The following is a 24,131-nucleotide window of genomic DNA, read 5'->3' as shown; positions in this document are numbered from 1 at the left end:
ATATGTCCCTCCCCCTGTGCCACACCCCCCAGGATGAGGAGTGTCTGCGCCCCGGGGAGGCCACGGACCTGACCTTCCTAGAGAAACTGGAGGACACAGTCAAGCACCATCCACACTTCCTGACGTGAGTGGGGCCGCGGGGCTGCTGGGGGCGAGGACTCACTTGTGGCAGAACCTGCAGAGTGCGGGAGTCCCTCCCCGATCCCAAAACACCAGCCACAAGGAGGTGACCAAGTGCTGAGTTAAGGACCCCTCATGTGTGTCCAGAAACTAAGAAGCTTAGCCAGGCACGCTGACACACACCTGGAGTCCCATCTGTGCAGAAGGCTGGGGCGAGAGCATCACTAGCCCTGCAGTTTTGAGGCTGCAGTGAGCTAGGATCAACCCACTGCACTCCAGCCTGGGCTACAGAGCAAGAGCCTATCTCAAAAAGTAAAAAAAAACAGCTGGGCGTGGTAACTCACACCTATAATCCCAGCACTTTGGGGAGGCCAAGGTGGGTGGATCATTTGAGGTCAAGAGTTCAAGATCAGCCTGGCCAACATGGTGAAACCCCGTCTCTACTAAAAATACAAAAGTTAGCTGGGCGTGGTGGCAGGCACCTGTAATCCCAGCTACTTGGGAGGCTGAGGCAGGAGAATCGCTTGAACCCGGGAGGTGGAGGGTGCAGTGAGTTGAGATCTCACCATTGCACTCCAGCCTGGGTGACAAGAGCGAGACTTCGACCCAAAAAAAAAGAAAGATGCTAGTAGCCTGGCTTCCTCCCTGTTCTTTTTTTTTTTTTTTTTTTTTTTTTTGAGACGGAGTCTTGCTCTGTCGCCCAGGCTGGGGTGCAGTGGCCGGATCTCAGCTCACTGCAAGCTCCGCCTCCCGGGTTTACGCCATTCTCCTGCCTCAGCCTCCCGAGTAGCTGGGACTACAGGCACCCGCCACCTCACCCGGCTAGTTTTTTGTATTTTTTAGTAGAGATGGGGTTTCACCGTGTTAGCCAGGATGGTCTCAATCTCCTGACCTCGTGATCTACCCGTCTCGGCCTCCCAAAGTGCTGGGATTACAGGCTTGAGCCACCGCGCCCAGCCCCTGTTCTTTTTTGAGAATGAAACTTGCTAGGCCAGGCTCAGTGGCTCATGCCTGTAATTCCAGCACTTTAGGAGGCCAAGGCAAGCAAATCATGAGGTCAGGAGATCGAGACCATCCTGGCTAACACGGTGAAACCCCCGTCTCTACTAAAAAAAATACAAAAAACTAGCCGGGCGAGGTGGCGGGCACCTGTAGTCCCAGCTACTCGGGAGGCTGAGGCAGGAGAATGGCCTGAGCCTGGGAGGCGGAGCTTGCAGTGAGCCGAGATCGCGCCACTGCACTTCAGCCTGGGCCAAAGTGCGTGACTCTGTCTCAAAAAATAAATAAATAAAAGAACCTTGCTGAGATTTTTCCTTATTTGGAAACTGCTTTTTATTGAAGGAATCCCCTGAGGTGGGGCGAGGTGGGAACAGGAGTAAGTGCCTCTGTCCAGCGCGGTCTCACGCGTGCCGTGCACGTCGTAGCTTCTCCTGCGGCCGCTCCGGGAGGGGTTCTTGGTGTTTTCTCACTGAGACTCCAAGAGGCAGAGGCACTTCCCCGAAGTTACCTCTCATCTAGGTTGCCGAGCTGGGGTCAGTCCCAGGGCTGCTGAATGCCAAATCCATGAGTATTTTTTGCATAATAAGATACTGAGGCCGGCCGCGGTGGCTCATGCCTGTAATCCCAGCACTTTGGGAGGCCGAGACGGGCGGATCACAAAGTCAGGAGATCGAGACCATCCTGGCTAACATGGTGAAACCCCGTCTCTACTAAAAAAAACCAAAAAACTAGCCGGGCGAGGTGGCGGCGCCTGTAGTCCCAGCTACTCGGGAGGCTGAGGCAGGAGAATGGCGTGAACGCGGGAGGCGGAGCTTGCAGTGAGCTGAGATCCAGCCACTGCACTCCAGCCCGGGCGACAGAGCGAGACTCCGTCTCAACAACAACAACAACAAAAAAGATATTGAAAATTTGTCTCTGGATGGGCACAGTGGCTCACGCCTGTCATCCCAACACTGTGGGAGGCCGAGGTGGGCGGATCACCTGAGGCCAGGAGTTCAAGACCAGCCTGGCCAACATGGCGAAACCCCGTCTCTATTAAAACTACAAAAATTAGCCAGGCCTGGTAGTGGGCACCTGTAATTCCAGCTACTCGGGAGCCAGGGAAATCGCTTGAACCCGGGAGGTGGAGGTTGCAGTCAGCTGAGATCACGCCACTGCACTCCAGCCTGGATGACAGAGCCAGACTCCATCTCAAATAAAAAAAAACTTGTTTCTGGGAGTCTCTCTGAATCTGTTCTGGTTTAGGGGCTGCCTGATTCGTTAAATAATAAATACTAAAAACTTGTTTCTGATTATAAAAATAATATTGCTCATTAGCGCAAAGTTGGACTGTACGCAAAAGCCACCTGTGATTCTGTTGCCCAAAGGCCACGGCTGATAACCGTGTGAGGCATTTCCCTCCTGCCTTTCCCTCCTGCCTTTTTCTATGCATTTTTTTCATAGACAAGAACTTCTTGTGTATAAGGCTCAGGGTAATGCTATATCCTGCACATTTTCCTTTATCATCAAACAGAAAATTTTCCTCAAAACTCTTCCTGGAGTGGCTCTGACCCACAGATACTCCCCTCTCTCAGCCAGCTCTTCAGGGCCCCTGGCCAGCCACCGGGTTTCTGCTGGAATCACAAGGCTGCCACAGACATCTCGTGCCTTCCATCTTTGTATCTCTGGTTAGCTGCTTGAAATAGTTCTTAAAAGTAGCAAGTGGGCCAAAGGGTATAAACATGCCTAAGACTTTAGTGCTCTCTTGGGGCGGCAGATTCCGTTCTGAGAAGTAGTGGGCAGCTCACCACCGCCTTCTGAGCAGAGCCCGCAGCAGCCGGAAGCAACGCGAGTTGCCCTCCCTGCAGCGTGCCCTGGCCGTCAGATGGCGAAGTTCCCAGTCCTGGCACTGTGTGGCCCCGACCAGGGCCATCTACCTCTCTGAGCCTCTGTGGTCTGCTCTGAGCAGGGAGGCCACTGGCTCTGCCTGGCCTGCCTCAGTGACCCAGCCCTGGGGTGTGCCTGCTCTTTTTTTTTTTTTTGAGACGGAATCTTGGTCTGTCACCCAGGCTGGAGTATAGTGGCTCAGTCTTGGCTCACTGCAACCTCCACCTCCCAGGTTCAAGCGATTCTCCTTCCTCAGCCTCCTAAGTAGCTGGGACTACAGGTGCCCACCACCATGCCTGGCTAATTTTTGTGTTTTTAGTAGAGACGGGGTTTCACCATATTGGCCAGGCTGGTCTCGAACTACTGACCTTGTGATCTGCCCGCCTCAACCTCCCAAACTGCTGGGGTTACAGCCGTGAGCCACCGTGCCCGGCCTGGGGTGCGCCTGCTCTTTACGTGGCTGGTTCCTGTTCCTGAAGCCCCTTCAGCAGGCAGAGGGCTTGGTTCAGGCCGGCCATCTGCAGCTTCCACCCCATCACCCCCAGGCACAAGCTGGCTGACCAGCGGACCCGGAAATCTCTGGGCCGAGGGGAATTCCGCCTTCTGCACTACGCTGGGGAGGTGACTTACAGCGTGACAGGTGAGGGTTCTGGGGCTGTGTCCCCACCGGGGCCTGCAGGGAGGCTGTCTCACCTCACACCTGCTCTCCCCTCCCAGGGTTTCTGGACAAAAACAATGACCTTCTCTTCCGGAACCTTAAGGAGGTGAGGAGGGCCCGGGAGGCTGGCGTGGGGGTGGTGGTAGCCCACAGCTCTGCACCTGTGTCCAGGAGCCTGTCCTGCCTGTCCCTGTGCCCCTCCCTGACCCCGGCTCTGCCCACACAGACCATGTGTAGCTCGAAGAATCCCATTATGAGCCAGTGCTTCGACCGGAGCGAGCTCAGTGACAAGAAGCGGCCAGAGACGGTGAGGAGGTGGCGGGACCGGGCACAGGGGTGTGTGCACCCCAACATGCATGAGGGCCTGTGTGAGCCTGGGAGCTGGCAGCGTGCGTGTGAACGTGTGTTGGAGCCTGTGTGCACATATGCAGGTGTCTGTAGGGGGCTGCCTTAGGTGCCTCTTTGCCTACTTTTTTTTTTTTGAGACAGAGCCTTGCTGGAGTGCAGTGGCGTAATCTTGGCTCACTACAACCTCCACCTACCGGGTTCAAGCGATTCTCCTGCCTCATCCTCCTAAGTAGCTGGGATTACAGGTGCCTGCCACCACACCCGGCTAATTTTTTGTATTTTTAGTAGAGATGGGGTTTCACCATGTTGGCCAGGCTGGTCTCAAACTCCTGACCTCAGGTGAAACACCTGCCTCGGCCTCCCAAAGTGTTAGGGTTACCGGTGTAAGCCACCGCGCCCGTCCCTGTTTGCCTACTTGTGTGTGTGTGTGTGCTGTGTCTAGAGTGGAGCCATGTGTCTTAAGTGTGGGCTGTGTCTGTAGGGGAATCCGTGTGTACCTCTGTCTCTGTGGGTGTCCCTGTGTTGACAGCTGCCTCTGTGTGGCTGCTGTCATGTGTCCACCCACTCAGCAGACATTTATAGCAGACGCTGCCAGGCACTGAGGTACCAGAATGAGTGGGTGTGCCTGCAGCAACGTGCACAGGGTGCTTTGCAAACTTAGAAGAGGGAACAGCGGCCGGGCGCAGTGGCTCAAGCCTGTAATCCCAGCACTTTGGGAGGCCGAGACGGGCGGATCACGAGGTCAGGAGATCGAGACCATCCTGGTTAACACGGTGAAACCCCGTCTCTACTAAAAAGTACAAAAAACTAGCCGGGCGAGGTGGCGGGCGCCTGTAGTCCCAGCTACTCGGGAGGCTGAGGCAGGAGAATGGCGTGAACCCGGGAGGTGGAGCTTGCAGTGAGGTGAGATTCAGCCACTGCATTCCAGCCTGGGCGACAGAGCAAGACTCCGCCTCAAAAAAAAAAAAAAAAAAAAAAAAAAAAGGGAACAGCAAACGGCCTGACAGGGCGGAAGGGGTGAGGGGTTGGGGAGGCTCCCTGGAGGAGGAGGCATTGGAGATGACTTGGGAATGTCAGATGAACCTATAGTCAGGGTCCAATCCAGACACAGAGTCTAAAAAGGCCAGGAGGTGAGCGGGAAAGCCATGGCATCAAGGAGAAGGACCGGGAAAGGCAGGCATGGCCAGGGTGCCAGGTGCAGGGAGAGCTCCAGCGAGCTGGGGGCAGAGGTACGGCTGTTGGGCTTGGCAAGAAGAGGGAGCCCCAGAAGAGTGAGGTCAGTGGGTCCATAGGGAGGTGGAAGCCAGACTGCCTAGCAGGGAGGGCATGCAGGCATCATGCCGCCCAGGGTCTGGCTCCCTGGGCCCCTGCCCGCTGCTGCTGTCTGCCCCACCCTCTCCTTAAGTGCCCACATACTCCTGGCCCTAGCGTCTCCTTGCTGTGGATGCCTGCACACCCTCCCGCCTAGGCCTCTCCCACAAGCCACAGACTCACGAATCTCATCCTCTTCCCCTAGATGGCCCCGGGCACCCTAGACCCCACTGGTCTGTAACAAACGGGCCCTTGATCTCCCCCTCCAGGCTTTCTCCTCTCCCTAACTCAGGACAGGGATCACTAGCCCAGTCTCCCAAGCCAGAAACTTGAGTGTCATCCCTGGTTCTTTTTTTGTTTTGAAACGGAGTCTCGCTCTGTTGCCCAGGCTGGAGTGCAGTGGCGCAATCTGGGCTCACTGCAACCTCCGCTTCCCAGGCTCAAGTGGGAGGTTCACTTAATTATCTTGCCTCAGCCTCCCAAGTAGCTGGGATTACAGGCACCTGCCATCATGCCCAGCTAACTTTTGTAGAGCGGGGGTTTCACCGTGTTGGCCAGGCAATCTTGAACTCACGACCTCAGGTGATCCGCCCGCCTCGGCCTCCCAAAGCGCTGGGATTACAGGCGTGAGCCACCGCACCCGGCCCCTTAGTTCTTTTTTCTCCTTGTCCCCCTTCTCCAGCCAGTGGATCTTGCCGGAGTACTTAGCAGCTTCCCCTCAGTCTTTCCCTGTAGCCACTGCTGCAAGCGTGAGCCACTGCAGCCGCCCCTCCTTACCCTTTAAAGCTCAGCCGAGCGTCATTTCTAGAAGACGCCTCCTGGTGCTCCCTACCCCTCAGACTGGATGAGCTGTCCCTTTGTGGGGCTCTCAGAACCCCCAGGCACACACCTGCTACTCTCGGACCACACGGAATTGTGAGTCTTTGCTAAAGAGTGTGTTCCTCCGCCAGGCCTGAGATCCTTCCAGATCCTGCAGAGCAGCGTACCCAGATAATAGCTGAATGTGTAGCATGGGACACGCTGTTCAGGAACGCAGCCCTGAAGTTCTAGAAAGAAAAAGAAGGGTCACTAATGGGAGGTGTAGCATTGAGGTTGCTGGGAGACCTGAGCAGGAGTTTTAGACTGGAGTGAGGCTCGGAGACTACGGTCCCTCGCCCAGCCGGAGGGTAAGGGTGGAGTCTGGCCCCCTCCTCTGCGGTGAGGAATGTGCGGTGGGAGGAATAAGGGCCAGGCCGAATCAGGGGCTGTTGCTTGCGTCACTAGCCGGAGGAGTGGGGTACTCGCTGCTGGGGTCAGCAGCTTTAGCCCAGCTCCGGCCAACCTTCCATGCCTCTCGGCTCTCCAGGTCGCCACCCAGTTCAAGATGAGCCTCCTGCAGCTGGTGGAGATCCTGCAGTCCAAGGAGCCCGCCTACGTCCGCTGCATCAAGCCTAATGATGCCAAACAGCCCGGTAGGCCCCTCCCACGGGGGACTTAGGGGCCGGGCCTCCCCTGCAATTGACAGACTGTCAGCGCCAGCCTGCTGACCGTGGCTCTCCCCCTCCCCCAGGCCGCTTTGATGAGGTGCTGATCCGGCACCAGGTGAAGTACCTGGGGCTGATGGAGAACCTGCGCGTGCGCAGAGCCGGCTTTGCCTATCGCCGCAAATACGAAGCTTTCCTGCAAAGGTAGGGGCAGGTCCGGCTTGGTGCCGGGGAAGGGGAGCGGGAGGGTAGGAGCCCCTAGGTCCCATGAGGGCAGACAGGGGTTCTCGGCCCCATTTTAGAAATGTGGACGCGGAGGTCCTGGGCTGCTGGGGGCCTCGTGCTAGGAACCTTTGGTGCTGCAGACCTGACATCAAGCTGGGTGGACAGAACGACCGGCTCCCCTGGCCGTGCCCTCCGGGAGCGCTCGCTCAGGGGTACAGGAGGCCTACGTCCACGTGCCGGGCATCAGGGGCAGGCGGTAGCAAGCCTTGTAGGGCAGCTTCCAAGCGGCTCAGAAAGGGTGGAGCGGCTTTGTGGTTCTTCTGAGTCGGGGGTCTGGGGGGCCAAACGGTGTGAATTTCATCTCTGCCACTTCCTAGTTACTTGGCCTTAGGTAGATAAGAACGGTTTCCTCATCTTTAAAATGGGGGCAGTGACCGAGTGAGCCTCCTGCGAGCTGTGAACGAGTCAATGGGAGCACCCAGTGGGTGCCCAGAGCAGGCTGCTAACTGGGGTGGGTGGGGACTGCGTGCATTCCTGCCCCTCCTATCCCCAGGTACAAGTCACTGTGCCCAGAGACGTGGCCCACGTGGGCAGGACGGCCACAGGATGGGGTGGCTGTGCTGGTCCGGCACCTGGGCTACAAGCCAGAAGAGTACAAGATGGGCAGGTGAGTAGTGCCCATGCCAGGTGCCTGCGGGGAATAGGGGTGGCAACCCCAGGCTGATCACTGCTGCTTTCCCAGGACCAAGATCTTCATCCGCTTCCCCAAGACCCTGTTTGCCACAGAGGATGCCCTGGAGGTCCGGCGGCAGAGCCTAGGTGAGAGAGAAGCCCACCTTTCCTGCCGCACGGGGTCTGTTCCGGGAAGCAGGGAAGTCACTCCCTTGGGCTCCTTCTCCAGGGAGTCCACCCCTCCCTACCAGCTCCAGCCCCACACCCAGCTCCAGGGAGTCCACTAGTCGACTTGGAACCCCCTCCCTACCAGCCCCAGCCCCACACCCAGCTCCAGGGAGTCCTCCTCCAGGGAGTCCACTAGTTGACTTGGAACCCCCTCCCTACCAGCTCCAGCCTCACGCCCGCCATCGCACCCACTGCCCCCCCTTCTCCGGGCAGTCCCCACATTCATTCTTCTTCACTACTCTGCTGCTCGCTGGCTCCTTCGGCCACTGTCCCATTCATGCCACTCATGGAGTGCAGACGGCACCAGGCTCCCAGCTGGCTCCCCGCGCTCTGGCCAATTGCCTTTCTTTCCCAACTGCAGCCACCAAGATCCAAGCTGCCTGGAGGGGCTTTCACTGGCGGCAGAAATTCCTCCGGGTGAAGCGATCAGGTTCGTGGGCCCATGGGTTTTCAGGAGGGGCGGGGTCTGGGGCCAGGGGAGGCCACCATGGTAAGAAGATGGAGGTCAGCCATCTGTGGTCTCCACGACAGCCATCTGCATCCAGTCGTGGTGGCGTGGAACGCTGGGCCGGAGGAAGGCAACCAAGAGGAAGTGGGCAGCGCAGACCATCCGGCGGTGAGCACCAGGGTGCCTTGTGGGGGCTGCAGAGCAGGGCGTGTGGGGGGTTCACCACCAGCCTCCTCGCCCTCAACCCTGTCTGGCCCCCGACCCCAGGCTCATCCGAGGCTTCATCCTGCGCCACGCGCCCCGTTGCCCCGAGAACGCCTTCTTCCTGGACCACGTGCGCACCTCTTTTTTGCTAAACCTGCGGCGGCAGCTGCCCCGGAATGTCCTGGACACCTCCTGGCCCACACCCCCACCTGCCCTGCGTGAGGTCTGTGGGCACCCCCTGCCAAGTTAGGGACCATCAAAGTACACAGCAGAAGGGTCTGATTTCTTGGGGCCAAAGGATCGGTCAGGGAGGGGCTCACGGAGGGCCCGGACCAGAGCTGGGCAGTGAAAAGTAAGGTTTCTCTTTTTTTTTTTTTTTTTTTTTTTTGAGATGGAGTCTCACACTGTCACCCAGGGAGTGGCGCGATCTTGGCTCCCTGCAACCTTTGCCTCCCGGGTTCAAGTGATTCTCCTGCCTCAGCCTCCCAAGTAGCTGGGATTACAGGCACCTGCCACTACGCCCAGCTAATTTTTTTATTTTTAGTAGAGATATGGTTTCACCATGTTGGCCTGGCTGGTCTTGAACTCCTGACCTCGGGTGATCCACCCACCTCGGCCTCCCGAAGTGCTGGGATTATAGGTGTGAACCACCGCGCCCTGCTGAGTAAGGTCTCTTGACTCAGGAGTGGAAGCATTGTCCAGATGGAGGGGGCTTTGCTTATCCAAAGGCTGGGGTAACATATGTTCGATGTCTTCAGAGGGAAGGGCCCAGGGTGTCCAGGAGCTCTGACCTCACTCTTCCCTTCAGGCCTCAGAGCTTCTGCGGGAGCTGTGCATAAAGAACATGGTGTGGAAATACTGCCGGAGCATCAGCCCTGAGTGGAAGCAGCAGGTACGGAGAGTGGTGCTGGGTGAGGATGAGGAAGTGGAGTCAGGGAACCGCAGGCATTCCTCAGAGAGTGTTGGCCTAGAGGGGCATTTACCCTGGTCTACCGTATTTACCCCGCCTACTGTATTTACCCTGGTCTATTCTATTTACCCCAGTCTACCGTATTTACCCCGGTCTACTCTACCTCGTCTATCGTATTTACCCCGGTCTACCGTATTTACCCTGCCTTCCTTATTTATCTCGGCTTATCGTATTTACTCTGCCTACCGTATTATCTCGGCCTACCGTATTTACCGCGTCTGTCGTATTTACTTTGATCTACCGTATTTATCCTGCCTACCGTATTTACCCTCGTCTACCGTATTTACTTCCGCCTACCGTATTTACCCCGTATTTACCTCGTCTATGGTATTTATCTCGTCTATCGTATTTACCCCGTCTATCGTATTTACCCCCGTCTACCGTATTTACCCCGTCTATCGTATTTACCCCCGTCTACCGTATTTACCCCGTCTATCGTATTTACCTTGTCTATCATATTTACCCCGTCTATCGTATTTACCTCGGTTTACCATATTTACCCCGCCTACCGTATTTACCCGTCTGCCGTATTTACCCCTGTCTGCCGTACTTACGCCTGTCTGCCGTATTTACCTCTGTGTGCCGTATTTACCCCTGTCTGCCGTATTTACGCTTGTCTGCCGTATTTACGCCTGTCTGCCGTATTTACCCCTGTCTGCCGTATTTACCCCTGTCTGCCGTATTTACCCCTGTCTGCTGTATTTACCCCTGTCTGCTGTATTTACCCCTGTCTGCTGTATTTACCCCTGTCTGCTGTATTTACCCCTGTCTGCTGTCGTTTCTTTGGTCTACTGTATTTACCCCGGTCTACTGGCGACCTCAGTTGGATGCCAGGCCCTGCTGGGCCTTGTGTAGGAAGTGGACGCTGGAGTACATTTGGGGTGGCCAATAGGGTTCACCTTGTGGGCCAACTGCCCTTGATTGGTAGAGACTGCTCAGAACCCTGTGTTGAAAAGTCTGCATCTTCACTTGGATGGATTGGTGATGTTTGCCCTCATTACAGGCATTGGTTGATGTGCCGTGTTTTTGCCAACTCAGTACTGGATGATTCTAAAACACCCACCCAGCATAGATAACCTCTAGTAACCTTGAGTATTAGTGATCTGCTACTTAGAAGACCCCAAGCTGGAGCTGAGTCTCAGGGCCACCAGGGCCTGATGGGGTGGGGAAACATTACAAAGGCTAGTTTCTTTTTTTTTTTTTTTTTTTTTTTTTTTGAGACGGAGTCTCGCTCTGTCGCCCAGGCTGGAGTGCAGTGGCCGAATCTCAGCTCACTGCAAGCTCCGCCTCCCGGGTTTACGCCATTCTCCTGCCTCAGCCTCCCGAGTAGCTGGGACTACAGGCGCCGCCACCTCGCCCGGCTAGTTTTTTGTAGTTTTAGTAGAGACGGGGTTTCACTGTGTTTGCCAGGATGGTCTCGATCTCCTGACTTCGTGATCCACCCGTCTCGGCCTCCCAAAGTGCTGGGATTACAGGCTTGAGCCACCGCGCCCGGCCAAAGGCTAGTTTCAAAACCCGGCAGTGCCTTCATGACACCGCTGGGGAGTGTTTGGTGGCGGCAGAGGGTCAGGAAGTGGGGGGTTGATGGGAGTGTGGGGGGCAGGGCTCAACCTCCTGGTGCTGAGCAAGAGGGGGACCAGCAAGCAGGTGAGGGAGGCTGTCTCAGGTCCTAAGGCTGGCTCTGCCCCCCAAGATAGTACCCCCCACCGTGATACTCTCCTCACCCCCCTTGTCTCCTTAGCTGCAGCAGAAGGCCGTGGCTAGTGAGATCTTCAAGGGCAAGAAGGATAATTACCCTCAGAGTGTGCCCAGACTCTTCATTAGCACTCGGCTTGGTGAGCCCTTGACTTTCCAGCACTCAGACCTTTCGTCATTGTCCTGGTCCCCTGTTGCCTCCTCTGACCTCCCTCCCTGCCATCTGGGTTGCAGGTGCAGACGAGATCAGCTCCCGAGTGCTTCAGGCCCTGGGCTCTGAGCCCATTCAGGTAAGAGCCTGCCCTCAACCCTGAGTCCATCTGAGCCCATTCAGGTAAGAGCCTGCCTGCAGCCCTGAGTCCGGCAGCGCGGTTCTGCTGCCCAGGAGCTGGAGGCAGGTCAGGGTACAGGCGGAGCCTTGGGAGCTTCTCCCCAAGCCCCTTCAGCCTGGCCTCTGTCCCCAGTATGCTGTGCCTGTCGTGAAATATGACCGCAAGGGCTACAAGCCTCGCTCCCGGCAGCTGCTGCTTACGCCCAACGCCGTGGTCATCGTGGAGGACGCCAAAGTTAAGCAGAGGATTGATTACGCCAACCTGACCGGTCAGCCAGGGTCCAGGGCTGCAGGGGGAGGGCCCCTGCTTTGACACTTGACCTCTGATCTTTGCCCTCTCCCTTCAGGAATCTCCGTGAGCAGCCTGAGCGACAGTCTGTTTGTGCTTCATGTACAGCGTGAAGACAATAAGCAAAAGGTGCCCTTTCATGGATGAGGAGGTGGATTGAGGAGTAATGGGGGGAAGGGGGAAGTGGGGGTGGATGAGGAGGTGGGGGGGAGGGGGTGTGGGGGTGGATGAGGAGGTGGGGGGGAGGGGGCGTGGGGGTGGATGGGGAGGTGGGGGGATGGATGGGATGAGGGGGTAGGGGGGATTGGGGGTGAATGGGGTGCTGGATGGGGAGGAGTTGGGGGGTGGATGGGGGCAGGGGGTGGATAGGGAGTGAAGAGTGGATGGGGAGGTGAGGCAGAGGGTCCTCGAGTTCTGGCCAGGGCCTGATCCCTCCTTCCTGGCCCCCCAGGGAGATGTGGTGCTGCAGAGTGACCATGTGATTGAGACGCTGACCAAGACAGCCATCAGTGCCGACCGTGTGAACAACGTCAACATCAACCAGGGCAGGTGAGATGCGGGCCGGGAGTGGTGAGGGGGCTGTGTGGGCACCCGGGGACAGGGTGGGGGGTGGTGAGGGGGCTGTGTGGGCACCCCGGGACAGGGCGGGGGTGGTGAGGGGGCTGTGTGGGCACCCGGGGACAGGGTGGGGGGTGGAGAGGGGGCTGTGTGGGCACCCGGGGACAGGGCGGGGGTGGTAAAGGGGCTGTGTGGGCACCCGGGGACAGGGCGGGGGTGGTAAAGGGGCTGTGTGGGCACCCGGGGACAGGGCGGGGGTGGTGAAGGGGCTGTGTGGGCACCCGGGGACAGGGTGGGGGGTGGTGAGGGGGCTGTGTGGGCACCCGGGGACAGGGTGGGGGGTGGAGAGGGGGCTGTGTGGGCACCCAGGGACAGGGTGGGGGGTGGAGAGGGGGTTGTTTGGGCACCCGGGGACAGGGTGGGGGGTGGTGAGGGGGCTGTGTGGGCACCCGGGGACAGGGTGGGGGGTGGTGAGGGGGCTGTGTGGGCACCCGGGGACAGGGTGGGGGGTGGACGGGGGTTGTGTGGGCACCCGGGGACAGGGTGGGGGGTGGAGGGGGGCTGTGTGGGCACCCGAGGACAGGGTGGGGGGTGGAGAGGGGGCTGTGTGGGCATCCAGGAACAGAGCGGGGGCCCACCTTAGAGTTGGGGGTCTGTCTCCATGGAAAAACCCTCACCCACCCCGTTCCCCCAGCATCACGTTTGCAGGGGGCCCCGGCAGGGATGGTACCATCGACTTCACCCCCGGCTCGGAGCTGCTCATCACCAAGGCCAAGAACGGGCACCTGGCTGTGGTGAGTGGGGTCTGCTTTCCCGCTCATGGCCTGGCTGTGCCTTCCTTGGCTGTGCTGGGCAGAGTCCGGGCACCTCACCATGGGCCTTAATCCAGAGGCCATCATACCACCTCTTCCATCCGATGGCCCACCCATGAGGGCCGGAGAGAGGGGCCGTTCGCGCCCCTCAGTGCAGAAAGTTGTAAAGGTGGCAGCGCGGGGCCCACGCCTGTGATCCCAGCACTGTGGGATGCTGAGGCGGGCGGATCACCTGAGGCCAGGGGCCCACGCCTGTGATCTCAGCACTGTGGGAGGCCGGGGCGGGCGGATCACCTGAGGCCAGGAGTTTGAGACCAGCTTGACCAACATGGTGAAACCCATCTACTAAAAAAATACAAAAGCCGGGTGCAGTGGCTCACACCTGTAATCCCAGCACTTTGGGAGGCCCAGGAGGGCGGATCACCTGAGGTCAGGCATTCGAGACCAGCCTGGCCAACATGGTGAAACCCCGACTCTACTAAAAATACAAAAATTAGCTGGGCGTGGTGGTGTGTGCCTGTAATACCAGCTAGTAGTGGGGCTGAGGCAGGAGAATTGCTTGAACCCAGGAGGTAGAGATTGCAGTGAGCTGAAATCATGCCACTGCACTCCAGCCTGGGGAACAGAGTGAGATGCCATCTCAAAAAAAAAAAAAGGCCAGGTGCGGTGGCTCACACCTGTGATCCCAGCACTTTGGGAGGCCAAGGCGGGCAGATCACCTGAGGTCGGGAGTTCGAAACCAGCCTGACCAACATGGAGAAACCCCGTCTCTACTAAAAATACAAAATTAGCCGGGCGTGGTGACGCGCGCCTGTAATCCCAGCTACTCGCGAGGCTGAGGCAGGAGAGACACTTGAACCTGGGAGGTGGAGGTTGCGTTGAGCTGAGATTGTGCCACTGCACTCCAGGCTGGGCAACAAGAACAAAACGCTGTCTCCAGAAATATATATATATACAAAAAGGTTAGCCAGGTGTGGTGGCGGGCGCCTGTACTCCCAGTTGCTCAGGAGCCTGAGGTGGGAGGATCGCTTGAGCCCAGGAGGCTGAGGCTCCAGTGAGACCCAAGGTCTCACTGCTGCATTCCAGCCCGGGTGACAAAATGAGACCCTGTCTCAAAAAAAAAAAAAGGCAGCACGGTAATGCAGGGAAGATACGGGATGATTAGGGGGTGCCAGGAGGGAGGAGAGGCTCACCCTGGCCAGGGTGGTGGGCATTCCTGTGGGAGTCAGGTCCGAGTCTCCAGGATGGAGACCACTAGGCCCCCACCACTCCTGCCTGCCTCAAACGCGTGAATGTAAGCGCTGGGGCTGGGTGCAGCGGCTCACGCCTGTAATCCCAACCCTTAGGGAAGCAGAGGTGGGAGGATAGCTTGAGCCCAGGAGTTCAAGACCAGACTGGGCAATATAGTGAGACCCCACTCTCCATAAAAAGGATAAAAAAGCCTGAGTGCCGGGGTCCCCGTCTCCCCCTCACCACTTGGGTGTCTCTCTGCCCCCCGACCCGGGGCCCCCCGTCTCCCCCTCACCACTTAATGTCTTTGCCCCGCAGGTCGCTCCCAGGCTGAATTCCCGGTGATAGAGGCGCTCACTGGACTCCCAGCTCCCAGCGCTTTGCTTCTGTCCTCCCCTCCCAATTACCAAAGACTCAAACTTCCAGACAGGAATCCGGGGACGCCCCGAAGCCCCCCCTGCCGTCTCCCACCTCCTGCCCATCCCTCAGACGGGGACCCAGGGACACCCCGAAACCCACCCGCCATCTCCCACCTCCTGTCCATCCCTCAGGGACCCAGGGATACCCCGAAGCCCCCCTGCCGTCTCCCACCTCCTGCCCATCCCTCAGACGGGGACCCAGGGACGCCCCAAAGCCCCCCTGCCGTCTCCCACCTCCTGCCCATCCCTCAGACGGGGACCCAGGGACGCCCCAAAGCCCCCCTGCCGTCTCCCACCTCCTGCCCATCCCTCTCTTGAGGGAGCAGCAGGGGCCAGGAGCTACCCCAGGAGTGGGCCAGGCCGGGCCACAGCAATAGCAAAGCCAGGGCCAGAGCGAGCCATGCCAGCCCTACTGCCGATGCCAAATGTTTGAGAGAAGGGAACTTTTGCTGAGGTTTTCTCTGAGGTTTTTTTTGATGCTTTATAGGAAACTATTTTTTAAAAAAAGCCATTTCCCACCCGAGGACACATGGGTGTGTTTTCCCTGACCCCAGCAGGGCGAGGAATGTAGCTGAGAGGTGGGGTGGGCTGGGCTCTGGTGCCCTCTTCGCTGGCCAGGCCACCTCTCCTCCTGATTCCCTTGGCACCTTGTCTGTCTACCTGTCTCCCTGCCTGCCCATCTGCACCTTTTGCAGCCCACTCTGACTTCCATCTGCGGGCTGAGACCACGCTTGCCTGCCCTCTTCTTCCTGCCTTAAGAATGTTCTTTTAGGCCGGGCGCGGTGGCTCAAGCCTGTAATCCCAGCACTTTGGGAGGCCGCGACGGGCGGATCATGAGGTCAGGAGATCGAGACCATCCTGGCTAACACGGTGAAACCCCGTCTCTACTAAAAATACAAGAAAATTAGCCGGGCGAGGTGGCGGGCGCCTGTAGTCCCAGCTACTCGGGAGGCTGAGGCAGGAGAATGGCGTGAACCCGGGGGAGTGGAGCTTGCAGTGAGCCGAGATCGCACCACTGCACTCCAGCCTGGGGCACAGAGCAAGACTCTGCGTCAAAAAAAAAAAAAAAAAGAATGTTCTTTTAGGCCGGGCACGGTGGCTCACGCCTGTAACCCCAGCACTCTAGGAGGCCAAGGTGGGCTGATCATCTGAGGTTAGGAGTTCGAGACCAGCCTGACCTACGTGAAGAAACTCCGTCTCTAGTAAAAATACAAAATTACCTGGGCATGGTGGTGCACGCCTGTAATCCCAGCTACTCGGGAGGCTGAGGCGGAGAATCGCTTGAACCCGGGAAGTGGAGGTTGCAGTGAGCCAAGATTATACCATTGCTCTCCAGCCTGGGCAACAGAGCGAGACTCCGTCTCAAAAAAAAAAAAAAAAAAAAAAATGCCCTTTTCCTGTCCTCATCATCGCAGTCTGAGGCCATGCTGGAGTGAGGAAGGACGTCTTAGGCCATAGAAGTTGGAAGACTGGGAGATCATCCAGCTCAGCCCCTTCATGTTAGAGCAGAAGACGGACGCCCAAACAGGAGAAGGCACTTGCCCGCAGTCATACGGCAGGTTGCCACAAAACCAGGACGGCAGCCCTTCCTCAGAGTGCCTCACTGCCACTCCCAGGGACCGGGAGCCCCATAAAACCCAGTCATGTCTTGACAGCAGAGTTGGCTCCTTGACCAGCAGTCAGCCCTGGGGTCTGCCAGATGGGAAAAGCGCCTCTGCCTGAGTCCAGGCCTTAGGATGACGGACAGCTTGCCTGCACACTTGGGCCCCACTCAAGGATGTAGGGCCTTTTCTGGCCCCTGACCCCTCCCTGGCATGGGAGCACGGGGAAGGGCTGGCCTTGGGGGGAGCGGCAGGGGCACCACCTCTTTCTGCTGCTTCTCCCCACCCCTACCCTCAAGGGCCTGGGGGCTGCCCAGCTGCCTCTGTGCCCTTCTGGGGGTCTCAGCCCACTGCTGACACTTCTGCAATCCAGAGAAACACTAAATAAAGCAATATGTGTTTGCCAACGTGGTCTCCTTGTCAGTATTAGGAAACGAGGAGGGCCCCTGGGAGGCAACCAAGGGTCTCATGTTGCAGGTTGTTTTTGAGACGGTCTCACTCTTGTCACCCAGGCTGGAGTGCAGTGGCACAATCTTGGCTGACTGCAACCTCCGCCTCCCGGGTTCAAGTGATTCTTCTGCCTCAGCCTCCTGAGTAGCTGGGACTACAGGTGCGCGCCACCACACCTGGCTAATTTTTGTATTTTTAGTAGAGACGGGGTTTCACCATGTTGGCCAGGCTGGTCTTGAACTCCTGACAGGCGATCCTCCCGCCTCGGCCTCCCAAAGTGCTGGGATGACAGGCGTGAGCCACCGTGCCCGGCCACCTCTCGTTCAAATTCTGTTGCAAGTGACAAACCCAGTCCAAACTGGCTTGGGCCAAAACAAATGGCATTTATGAGCATTAGCACCTTAGTCCCGGGGTAGGGCTGCTTCCAGGTGCTCACACACGGTCAGGAATGTGTCTGGAGCCATCACCTGGCTCAACCTTCCTCTACGGTGGCTTCTTTCCCAAGCAGACTCTCACCTGGAGGTGGGGTGGCAGCAACAGCCACCCACAGAGGCACCCACAGCTCCAGGTTTTCATCTGTCAGTTCAGCACTGGAGGCAGAGAGAGGAAGTGCCGGCCGGGCGCGGTGGATCAAGCCTGTAATTCCAGCATTTTGAGAGTCCGAGGCTGGCGGATCGCGAGGTCAGGAGATCGAGACCATCCTGACTAACATAGTGAAACCCTGTCTCTACCAAAAATACAAAAAACTAGCCGGGCGCGGTGGCGGGCGCCTGTAGTCCCAGATACTCGGGAGGCTGAGGCAGGAGAATGGCGTGAACCCGGGAGGCGGAGCTTGCAATGAGCCAAGATCTTGACACTGCACTGCAGCCTGGGCAACAGAGCGAGACTCCGTCTCAAAAAAAAAAAGAAAGAAAGAAAGAGGAAGTGCCTCTTTCCCAAAATGTGAAAGTCTCAGAGCGGATTCTCAGTGCAGCAACTTGAATGAGGTATCCACCCTGACCCAGTCACTGTAGCGAGGGAGAGGAGTAGATTCTGATTCATCAGGCCTGGATCAGGTGCCTGCCCTGGAGACAGCTACGTGAACCACACCGGAAACCACAGGACCAAGAGTGGGAGATGACTCCCCAAAATGAAATCAGTGTTGCCTCCACAAGAAAGAGAATGAGTGGGCCGGGTGCGGTGGCTCACACCTGTAGTCCCAGCACGTTGGGAGGCCGAGGCGGGTGGATCACCTGAGGTCAGGAGTTCAAGACCAGCCTGGCCAACATGGTGAAACCCCGTCTCTACTAAAAATACAAAATTAGCCAGGCATGGTGGCGAGTACCCGTAATCCCAGCTGCTCAGGAGACTGAGGCAGGACAATCCCTTAAACCCGGAAGGCAGAGGTTGCGGTGAGCCAAGATTATGCCACTGTCCTCCAGCCTGGGCGACAGAGCGAGACTCCGTCTCAAAAAAAAAAAAAAAAGGAACAAGAGCTTCAAGCTGCCGCCGCGGAGCTCATCAGCAGATGGCTGTGAGTTTTTCTAAGAGGGCGGCGGGCTGTGGGTGGAGGGAACAGTGCACGTGGGGCTTAGAGACAAGAACAGGTTTAGCCCCGGGGTCAGCCCAGCTGCTTGAGGAGCTTTGATTTGTAACCCAGGGTGGAGGTTCTCAAACAATGAAGATACCACACAACGTGTGACATTTTGGGCTTGACACGATCCTGTATACACACCTAAATTTTGATGCTTCTTCCCACGATTAATTTTCCCAAGGAAAAATTAAAGCACTACAAATATTCGTTTGCTTTATCCGCAGTAACAGTGGCTCCGAGAAGCAGATAGATAAGATAGGTATTAAGTGCAATTACAATGCTTTATAACTGGGTCAACATTCCTTTCTCTAGCAAACCAGAATGCATGTGAGAGTGACATCGCAGACGTTACACAGGCATCCACCTTTTTTTTTTTTTTTTTTGTGACAGTCTCTGTTGCCCAGGCTGGAGTGCAGTGGTGCGATCTCAACATGGTCATCCCAAAGTGATGGGATGACAGGCATGAGCCACTGTGCCCAGCCTGCTCTGACCTTTCTTTTTATTTATTTATTTATTTTTATTTTTTTTTTTTAAATTTTTTTGAGACAGAGTCTCGCTCTGTCGCCCAGGCTGGAGTGCAGTGGCCCGATCTCAGCTCACTACAAGCTCTGCCTCCCGGGTTCACGCCATTCTCCTGCCTCAGCCTCCCGAGTAGCTGGGACTACAGGCGCCTGCCACCTTACCCGGCTAGTTTTTTGTATTTTCTAGTAGAGACGGGGTTTCACCGTGTTAGCCAGGATGGTCTCGATCTGCTGACCTCGTGATCCGCCTGTCTCGGCCTCCCAAAGTGCTGGGATTACAGGCTTGAGTCACCGCGCCCAGCCTATTTATTTTTTTTAGATGGAGTCTCGCTCTGTCGCCCAGGCTGGAATGCGGTGGCGCCATCTCGGCTCACTGCAAGCTCCGCCTCCCGGGTTCACGCCATTCTCCTGCCTCAGCCTCCCGAGTAGCTGGGACTACAGTCGCCGCCACCACGCCTGGCTAATTTTTTGTATTTTTAGTAGAGACAGGGTTTCACCGTGTTAGCCAGGATGGTCTCGATCTCCTGACCTCGTGATCCGCCCGCCTCAGCCTCCCAAAGTGCTGGGATTACAGACGTGAGCCACCGTGCCCAGCCAGAAAGAAATTTTCTTACTGCCTGCTTTATTTTTTTTCTAAGGAAAAGTAGGAATAAGTAGCCCAACTTCAGAGTGAGCCGTTTACATGGTACCCAGCCTCGGGCAGTGTCATGACCATATGATGCGGCTCTGGCGGCTTCAGGGGACGGCACCAGGCAGGCAAGCAGGTTGTCGAGCTCCAGTTTCTTCCCCATTGCTGAAAGAAGGAATGCCTTTCTTTAGTCAGGAAAGTTGGGAGGGGAGGATTTGGGTGGATTTTTCTGCTGGAATGAGCAGCCTTCCATTCTCTCCCTGCTTCACCTCTGCTTCAGAGCCTCCTTCCAGGACCCTCCCTTCTCTGCTTCCCCCCGCCCCAATACACACCAGAAACGTCGCCTAAGCAAGGAGGTCACTTTCTTCGTAGGGCAGGTCTCAGGCTTATCAGAGGGCGAAAGCCACCATTGTAGCTGCAAATCCGTACGTTTGAAGGGGATGGAGGAGGATGAGAAAAGAAAGGAGAGAGGGGTGGGCTTGCGCGCTCATTGTCCCAAGGGTCACTCCCGTTCCCATGCTGTTGGAGTCTGAAGTTTTGGATTCTCCTGGGTCTACAAGGAGGGAAGACACGCTTGAGTGGCGGCTGATGGCTGGGTCTTCCCTTCTTGCTTATTATTATTTTTTTTTTTTTGAGACGGAGTCTTGCTCAGTCGCCCAGGCTGGAGTGGTGCGGTGGCACGATCTTGGCTCACTGCAAGCTCCGCCTCCCGGGTTCTCGCCATTCTCCTGCCTCAGCCTCCCCAGTAGCTGGGACTACAGGCGCCCGCCACCACACCCGGCTAGTTTTTTGTATTTTTAGTAGAGACGGGATTTCACCGTGTTAGCCAGGATGGTCTCGATCTCCTGACCTCATGATCCGCCCGTCTCGGCCTCCCAAAGTGCTGGGATTACAGGCGTGAGCCACCGCGCCCGGCCACTTATCTCTTTATTTTCCAGCTTAGTTATGATTTCTTCCTCCTCCTCCTTTTTTTTTTTTCCCCTTGAGACACAGTCTTTCTCTGTCCCCCAGGCTGAAGTGCAGTGGCACGATCTTGGCTCACTGCAACCTCCGCCTCCTGGGTTCAAGCGATTCTCCTGCCTCAGCCTCCCTAGTAGCTGGGATCACAGGTGCCCGCCACGCCTGGCTAATTTTTGTATTTTTGATAGAAATGGTGTTTACCCAGTTGGCCAGACTGGTCTCAAACTCCTGACTTCAAGTGATTCACCCACCTTTGCTTCCCAAAGTACTGGCCTATTCTCCTTAAAAAAAAATTCTTTTTCTTTTTCGGTTGGGCACAGTGGCTCATGCCTGTAATCCCAGCACTTTGGGAGGCTGAGGCAGGCGAATCATCTGAGGTCGGGAGTTCGAGATCAGCCTGACCAACATGAAGAAACCCCGTCTCTACTAAAAATACAAAAAATTATACGGGCATGGTGGTGCATGCCTGTAATTCCAGCTACTCGGGAGGCTGAGGCAGGAGAATCTCTTGAACTCAGGAGGCGGAGGTTGCGGTGAGCTGAGATCGTGCCATTGCACTCCAGCCTGGGCAACAGGAGCGAAACTCTGTCCCGAAAAACCAAAAAAAAATCTTTTTCTTGTAATTTCCATGTGCCCTAGGGAGGGATCTTAGAGGGACTGCTTTGGAACAGGCGGTCTCTGGGTCAGGTCCAGAGCTCACAGACCGGCCAGAATTCACACTGGCATGGCTGCTTCTGCTGGTTCACAGTGCCAGGCTGTGACTAAGCCAGGGTCACGATGAGTCACCTACAGCAGGAAAAGTGCCCTTGTCCCTCCCAGGCCCCCACCCCCACTTCCCCAGAGCAGGCCTAAGGGTGTGTAGGTGAGTCCAGAAGGGCTGTGTTATCCATTAGACCAGAATCCACAGCTGCTTTTTTTTTTTTTTTTTTTTTGAGACAGAGTCTCACTCTGTCACCCAGGCTGGAGTGCAGTGGCGCAATCTGGGATCACTGCAAGCTCTGCCTCCTGGGTTCACGCTATTCTCCTGCCTCAGCCTCAGGAGTAGCTGGGACTACAGGCACCGCCACCACGCCCGGCTCATTTTTTGTATTTTTAGTAGAGACGGGGTTTCACCGTGTTGGCCAGGATGGTCTCGATCTCCTGACCTTGTGATCCGCCCGCCTCGGCCTCCCAAATTGCTGGGATTACAGGCGTGAGCCACTGCGCCCTGCCTGACTGCTTTTTTTTTTTGAGATGGAGCCTCGCTCTGTCGCCCAGGCTGGAGTGCAGTGGCCGGATCTCGGCTCACTGCAAGCTCCGCCTCCCGGGTTCACGCCATTCTCCTGCCTCAGCCTCCTGAGTAGCTGGGACTACAGGCGCCCGACACCTCGCCTGGCTCGTTTTTTGTATTTTTTAGTAGAGACGGGGTTTCACCGTATTAGCCAGGATGGTCTCGATCTCCTGACCTCGTGATCCGCCCGTCTCGGCCTCCCAAAGTGCTGGGATTACAGGCTTGAGCCACCGCGCCCGGCCTGCTTTTTTAAAATGTAGATTCCTGCCACCCCTTCCTCCCACTTCCTATCTCAGAAATTTGAGGGTACAGCAGAGTGACCATGCTGTCTCTCCTTCCAGGATTTGAACCCTAGCTCCTCACTGTGCCAACGTGTATCTCTGTACACGTTACTTAAACTCTCTGAGCTTCAGTTTTCTCTTCTGTATGATGGGGATACTTGTCAAAGAAGGTGGTTGAGAGGATTAAATGAGATGATGCGTATGAAGGCAGTCAGCACAGTGCCTGGCAGACGGTCATCTCTGAATAAATGTTAGTGGTCCTGAAACGCTTATGGAGTACCTCGTAGACTAGCTGCTTGGACTTTAAGGACATACACAGAACTACAAATGAAAAATTACAGGCCGGGCGCGGTGGCTCACGCCTGTAATCCCAGCACTTTGGGAGGCCGAGGCGGGCGGATCACAAGGTCAGGAGATCGAGACCACGGTGAAACCCCGTCTCTACTAAAAATACAAAAAAAAAAATTAGCCGGGCGCGGTTGTGGGCGCCTGTAGTCCCAGCTACTCGGGAGGCTGAGGCAGGAGAATGGCGTGAACCCGGGAGGCGGAGCTTGCAGTGAGCCGAGATCGCGCCGCTGCACTCCAGCCTGGGTGACAGAGCGAGACTCCGTCTCAAAAAAAAAAAAAAAAAAAAAAAGAAAAATTACAGTAAAATGGGTAAGAGCTGTCATGGGAATAATTTGGACGTATTGCTGTTGATGGAGAGGGAGTGATAGGGTGGTTAAGAAAGGGGAGACATTCGGGCCGGGCGCAGTGGCTCACGCCTGTAATCCCAGCAATTTGGGAGGCCAAGGAGGGCGGATCACGATGTCAGCAGATGGAGACCATCCTAGCCAACACGGTGAAACCCCATCTCTACTAAAAAAAAAAAAATACAAAAAATATTAGCCGGGCATGGTGGCGGGCGCCTGTAGTCCCAGCTATTGGGGAGGCTGAGGCAGGAGAATGGCGTGAACCCAGGAGGTGGAGCTTGCAGTGAGCCAAGATGGCACCACTGCACTCCAGCCTGGGTGACAGAGCGAGACTCCATCTCAAAAAACAAAAACAAAAAGAAAGGGAAGACATTTGAATTTGAGACTCCAAAGTGGGTAGAAGAGCATTCCAGGCCAGGCACAGTGGCTCTTGCCTGTAATCCCAGCACTCTGGGAGGCCGAGGTGGGCGGATCACGAGGTCGGGAGATGGAGACCATCCTGGCTAACACGGTGAAACCTCGTCTCGACCAAAAATACGAACATTATTAGCTGGGCGTGGTGGCAGGCGCCTGTAGTCCCAGCTACTTGGGAGGCTAAGGCAGGGAGAATCACTTGAACCCGGGAGGTGGCGGTTGCAGTGAGCTGTGATCGCACCACTGCACTCCAGCCTGGGCGTCAGAGCAAGAATCCATCTGAAAAAAAAAGAGAGACTATGGCTCAATTTTATGCTCTGAGCTAACCTGGGAGTTTGAACACCTGAAGACTGTTAAACGTTTTACACAAGGTAGCAACACATTCAGATTTGTATACATATATACTTTTTTGAGACAGGATCTCCCTCTGTCGCCCAGGCTGGAGTGTAATGGTGGGATCTCAGCTCACTGCAACCTCTGTCTCCCGGGTTCGAGCGATTCTCCTGCCTCATCTTCCTGAGTAGCTGGGATTACAGGCAGCCACTATCACGCCCAGCTAATTTTTGTATTAGTTGAGACGCGGTTTCACCATATTGGTCAGCCTGGTCTAGAACTCCTGACCTCAGGTGATCCGCCTGCCTCAGCCTCCCAAAGTGTTGGGATTACAGGCGTGAGCCACCGTGCCCGGCCAGATCTGTATTTTAGAAAACTCAGTGGGAGCTGTTTGCAGTGCAATTAGAGGCAACCAGACGAAAGGGCACCAGCGAGCAAGCCACTCATAGGAACACAGTCCAGAGTGACCATGACGGCAGTGAAAGTAGGAGATGCCCCTGGCTACAATTTAGTGTTTAGAAGTATCTGGGAAGGTGACCCGAAAGCCTCAAAAGAGAGGAGA

General features: G+C 56.4%; 1 protein-coding gene across 6 annotated transcripts in view; it reads left to right on the top strand.

Moving 5' to 3' along the window:
- MYO1C (myosin IC) overlaps window positions 1-16,854 on the top strand; it is a 33,041-nt gene extending 16,187 nt beyond the window's left edge. For all 6 annotated transcript variants that reach the window (XM_028835850.2, XM_077969727.1, XM_077969728.1 and 3 more), the window contains 19 exons: window positions 33-124; window positions 3,531-3,625; window positions 3,703-3,749; window positions 3,870-3,950; window positions 6,648-6,753; window positions 6,852-6,969; window positions 7,544-7,657; window positions 7,733-7,809; window positions 8,252-8,320; window positions 8,422-8,506; window positions 8,606-8,765; window positions 9,351-9,434; window positions 11,254-11,347; window positions 11,442-11,497; window positions 11,672-11,807; window positions 11,886-11,956; window positions 12,279-12,376; window positions 13,080-13,179; window positions 14,746-16,854. In XM_028835850.2, the coding sequence (XP_028691683.1) occupies window positions 33-124; window positions 3,531-3,625; window positions 3,703-3,749; window positions 3,870-3,950; window positions 6,648-6,753; window positions 6,852-6,969; window positions 7,544-7,657; window positions 7,733-7,809; window positions 8,252-8,320; window positions 8,422-8,506; window positions 8,606-8,765; window positions 9,351-9,434; window positions 11,254-11,347; window positions 11,442-11,497; window positions 11,672-11,807; window positions 11,886-11,956; window positions 12,279-12,376; window positions 13,080-13,179; window positions 14,746-14,772 (1,710 nt within the window). In that variant the 3' untranslated portion in view covers window positions 14,773-16,854. The remainder of the gene's footprint in view (window positions 1-32; window positions 125-3,530; window positions 3,626-3,702; window positions 3,750-3,869; window positions 3,951-6,647; window positions 6,754-6,851; window positions 6,970-7,543; window positions 7,658-7,732; window positions 7,810-8,251; window positions 8,321-8,421; window positions 8,507-8,605; window positions 8,766-9,350; window positions 9,435-11,253; window positions 11,348-11,441; window positions 11,498-11,671; window positions 11,808-11,885; window positions 11,957-12,278; window positions 12,377-13,079; window positions 13,180-14,745) is intronic.
- The last annotated feature ends 7,277 nt before the right edge of the window (window positions 16,855-24,131 follow it).

Source organism: Macaca mulatta, chromosome 16, assembly GCF_049350105.2.
Source record: "Macaca mulatta isolate MMU2019108-1 chromosome 16, T2T-MMU8v2.0, whole genome shotgun sequence".
NCBI classification, from domain to species: Eukaryota; Metazoa; Chordata; class Mammalia; order Primates; family Cercopithecidae; genus Macaca; species Macaca mulatta.
The sequence above is the reverse complement of the archived record's forward strand: the minus strand, read 5'-3'. Positions and strand labels throughout refer to the sequence as shown.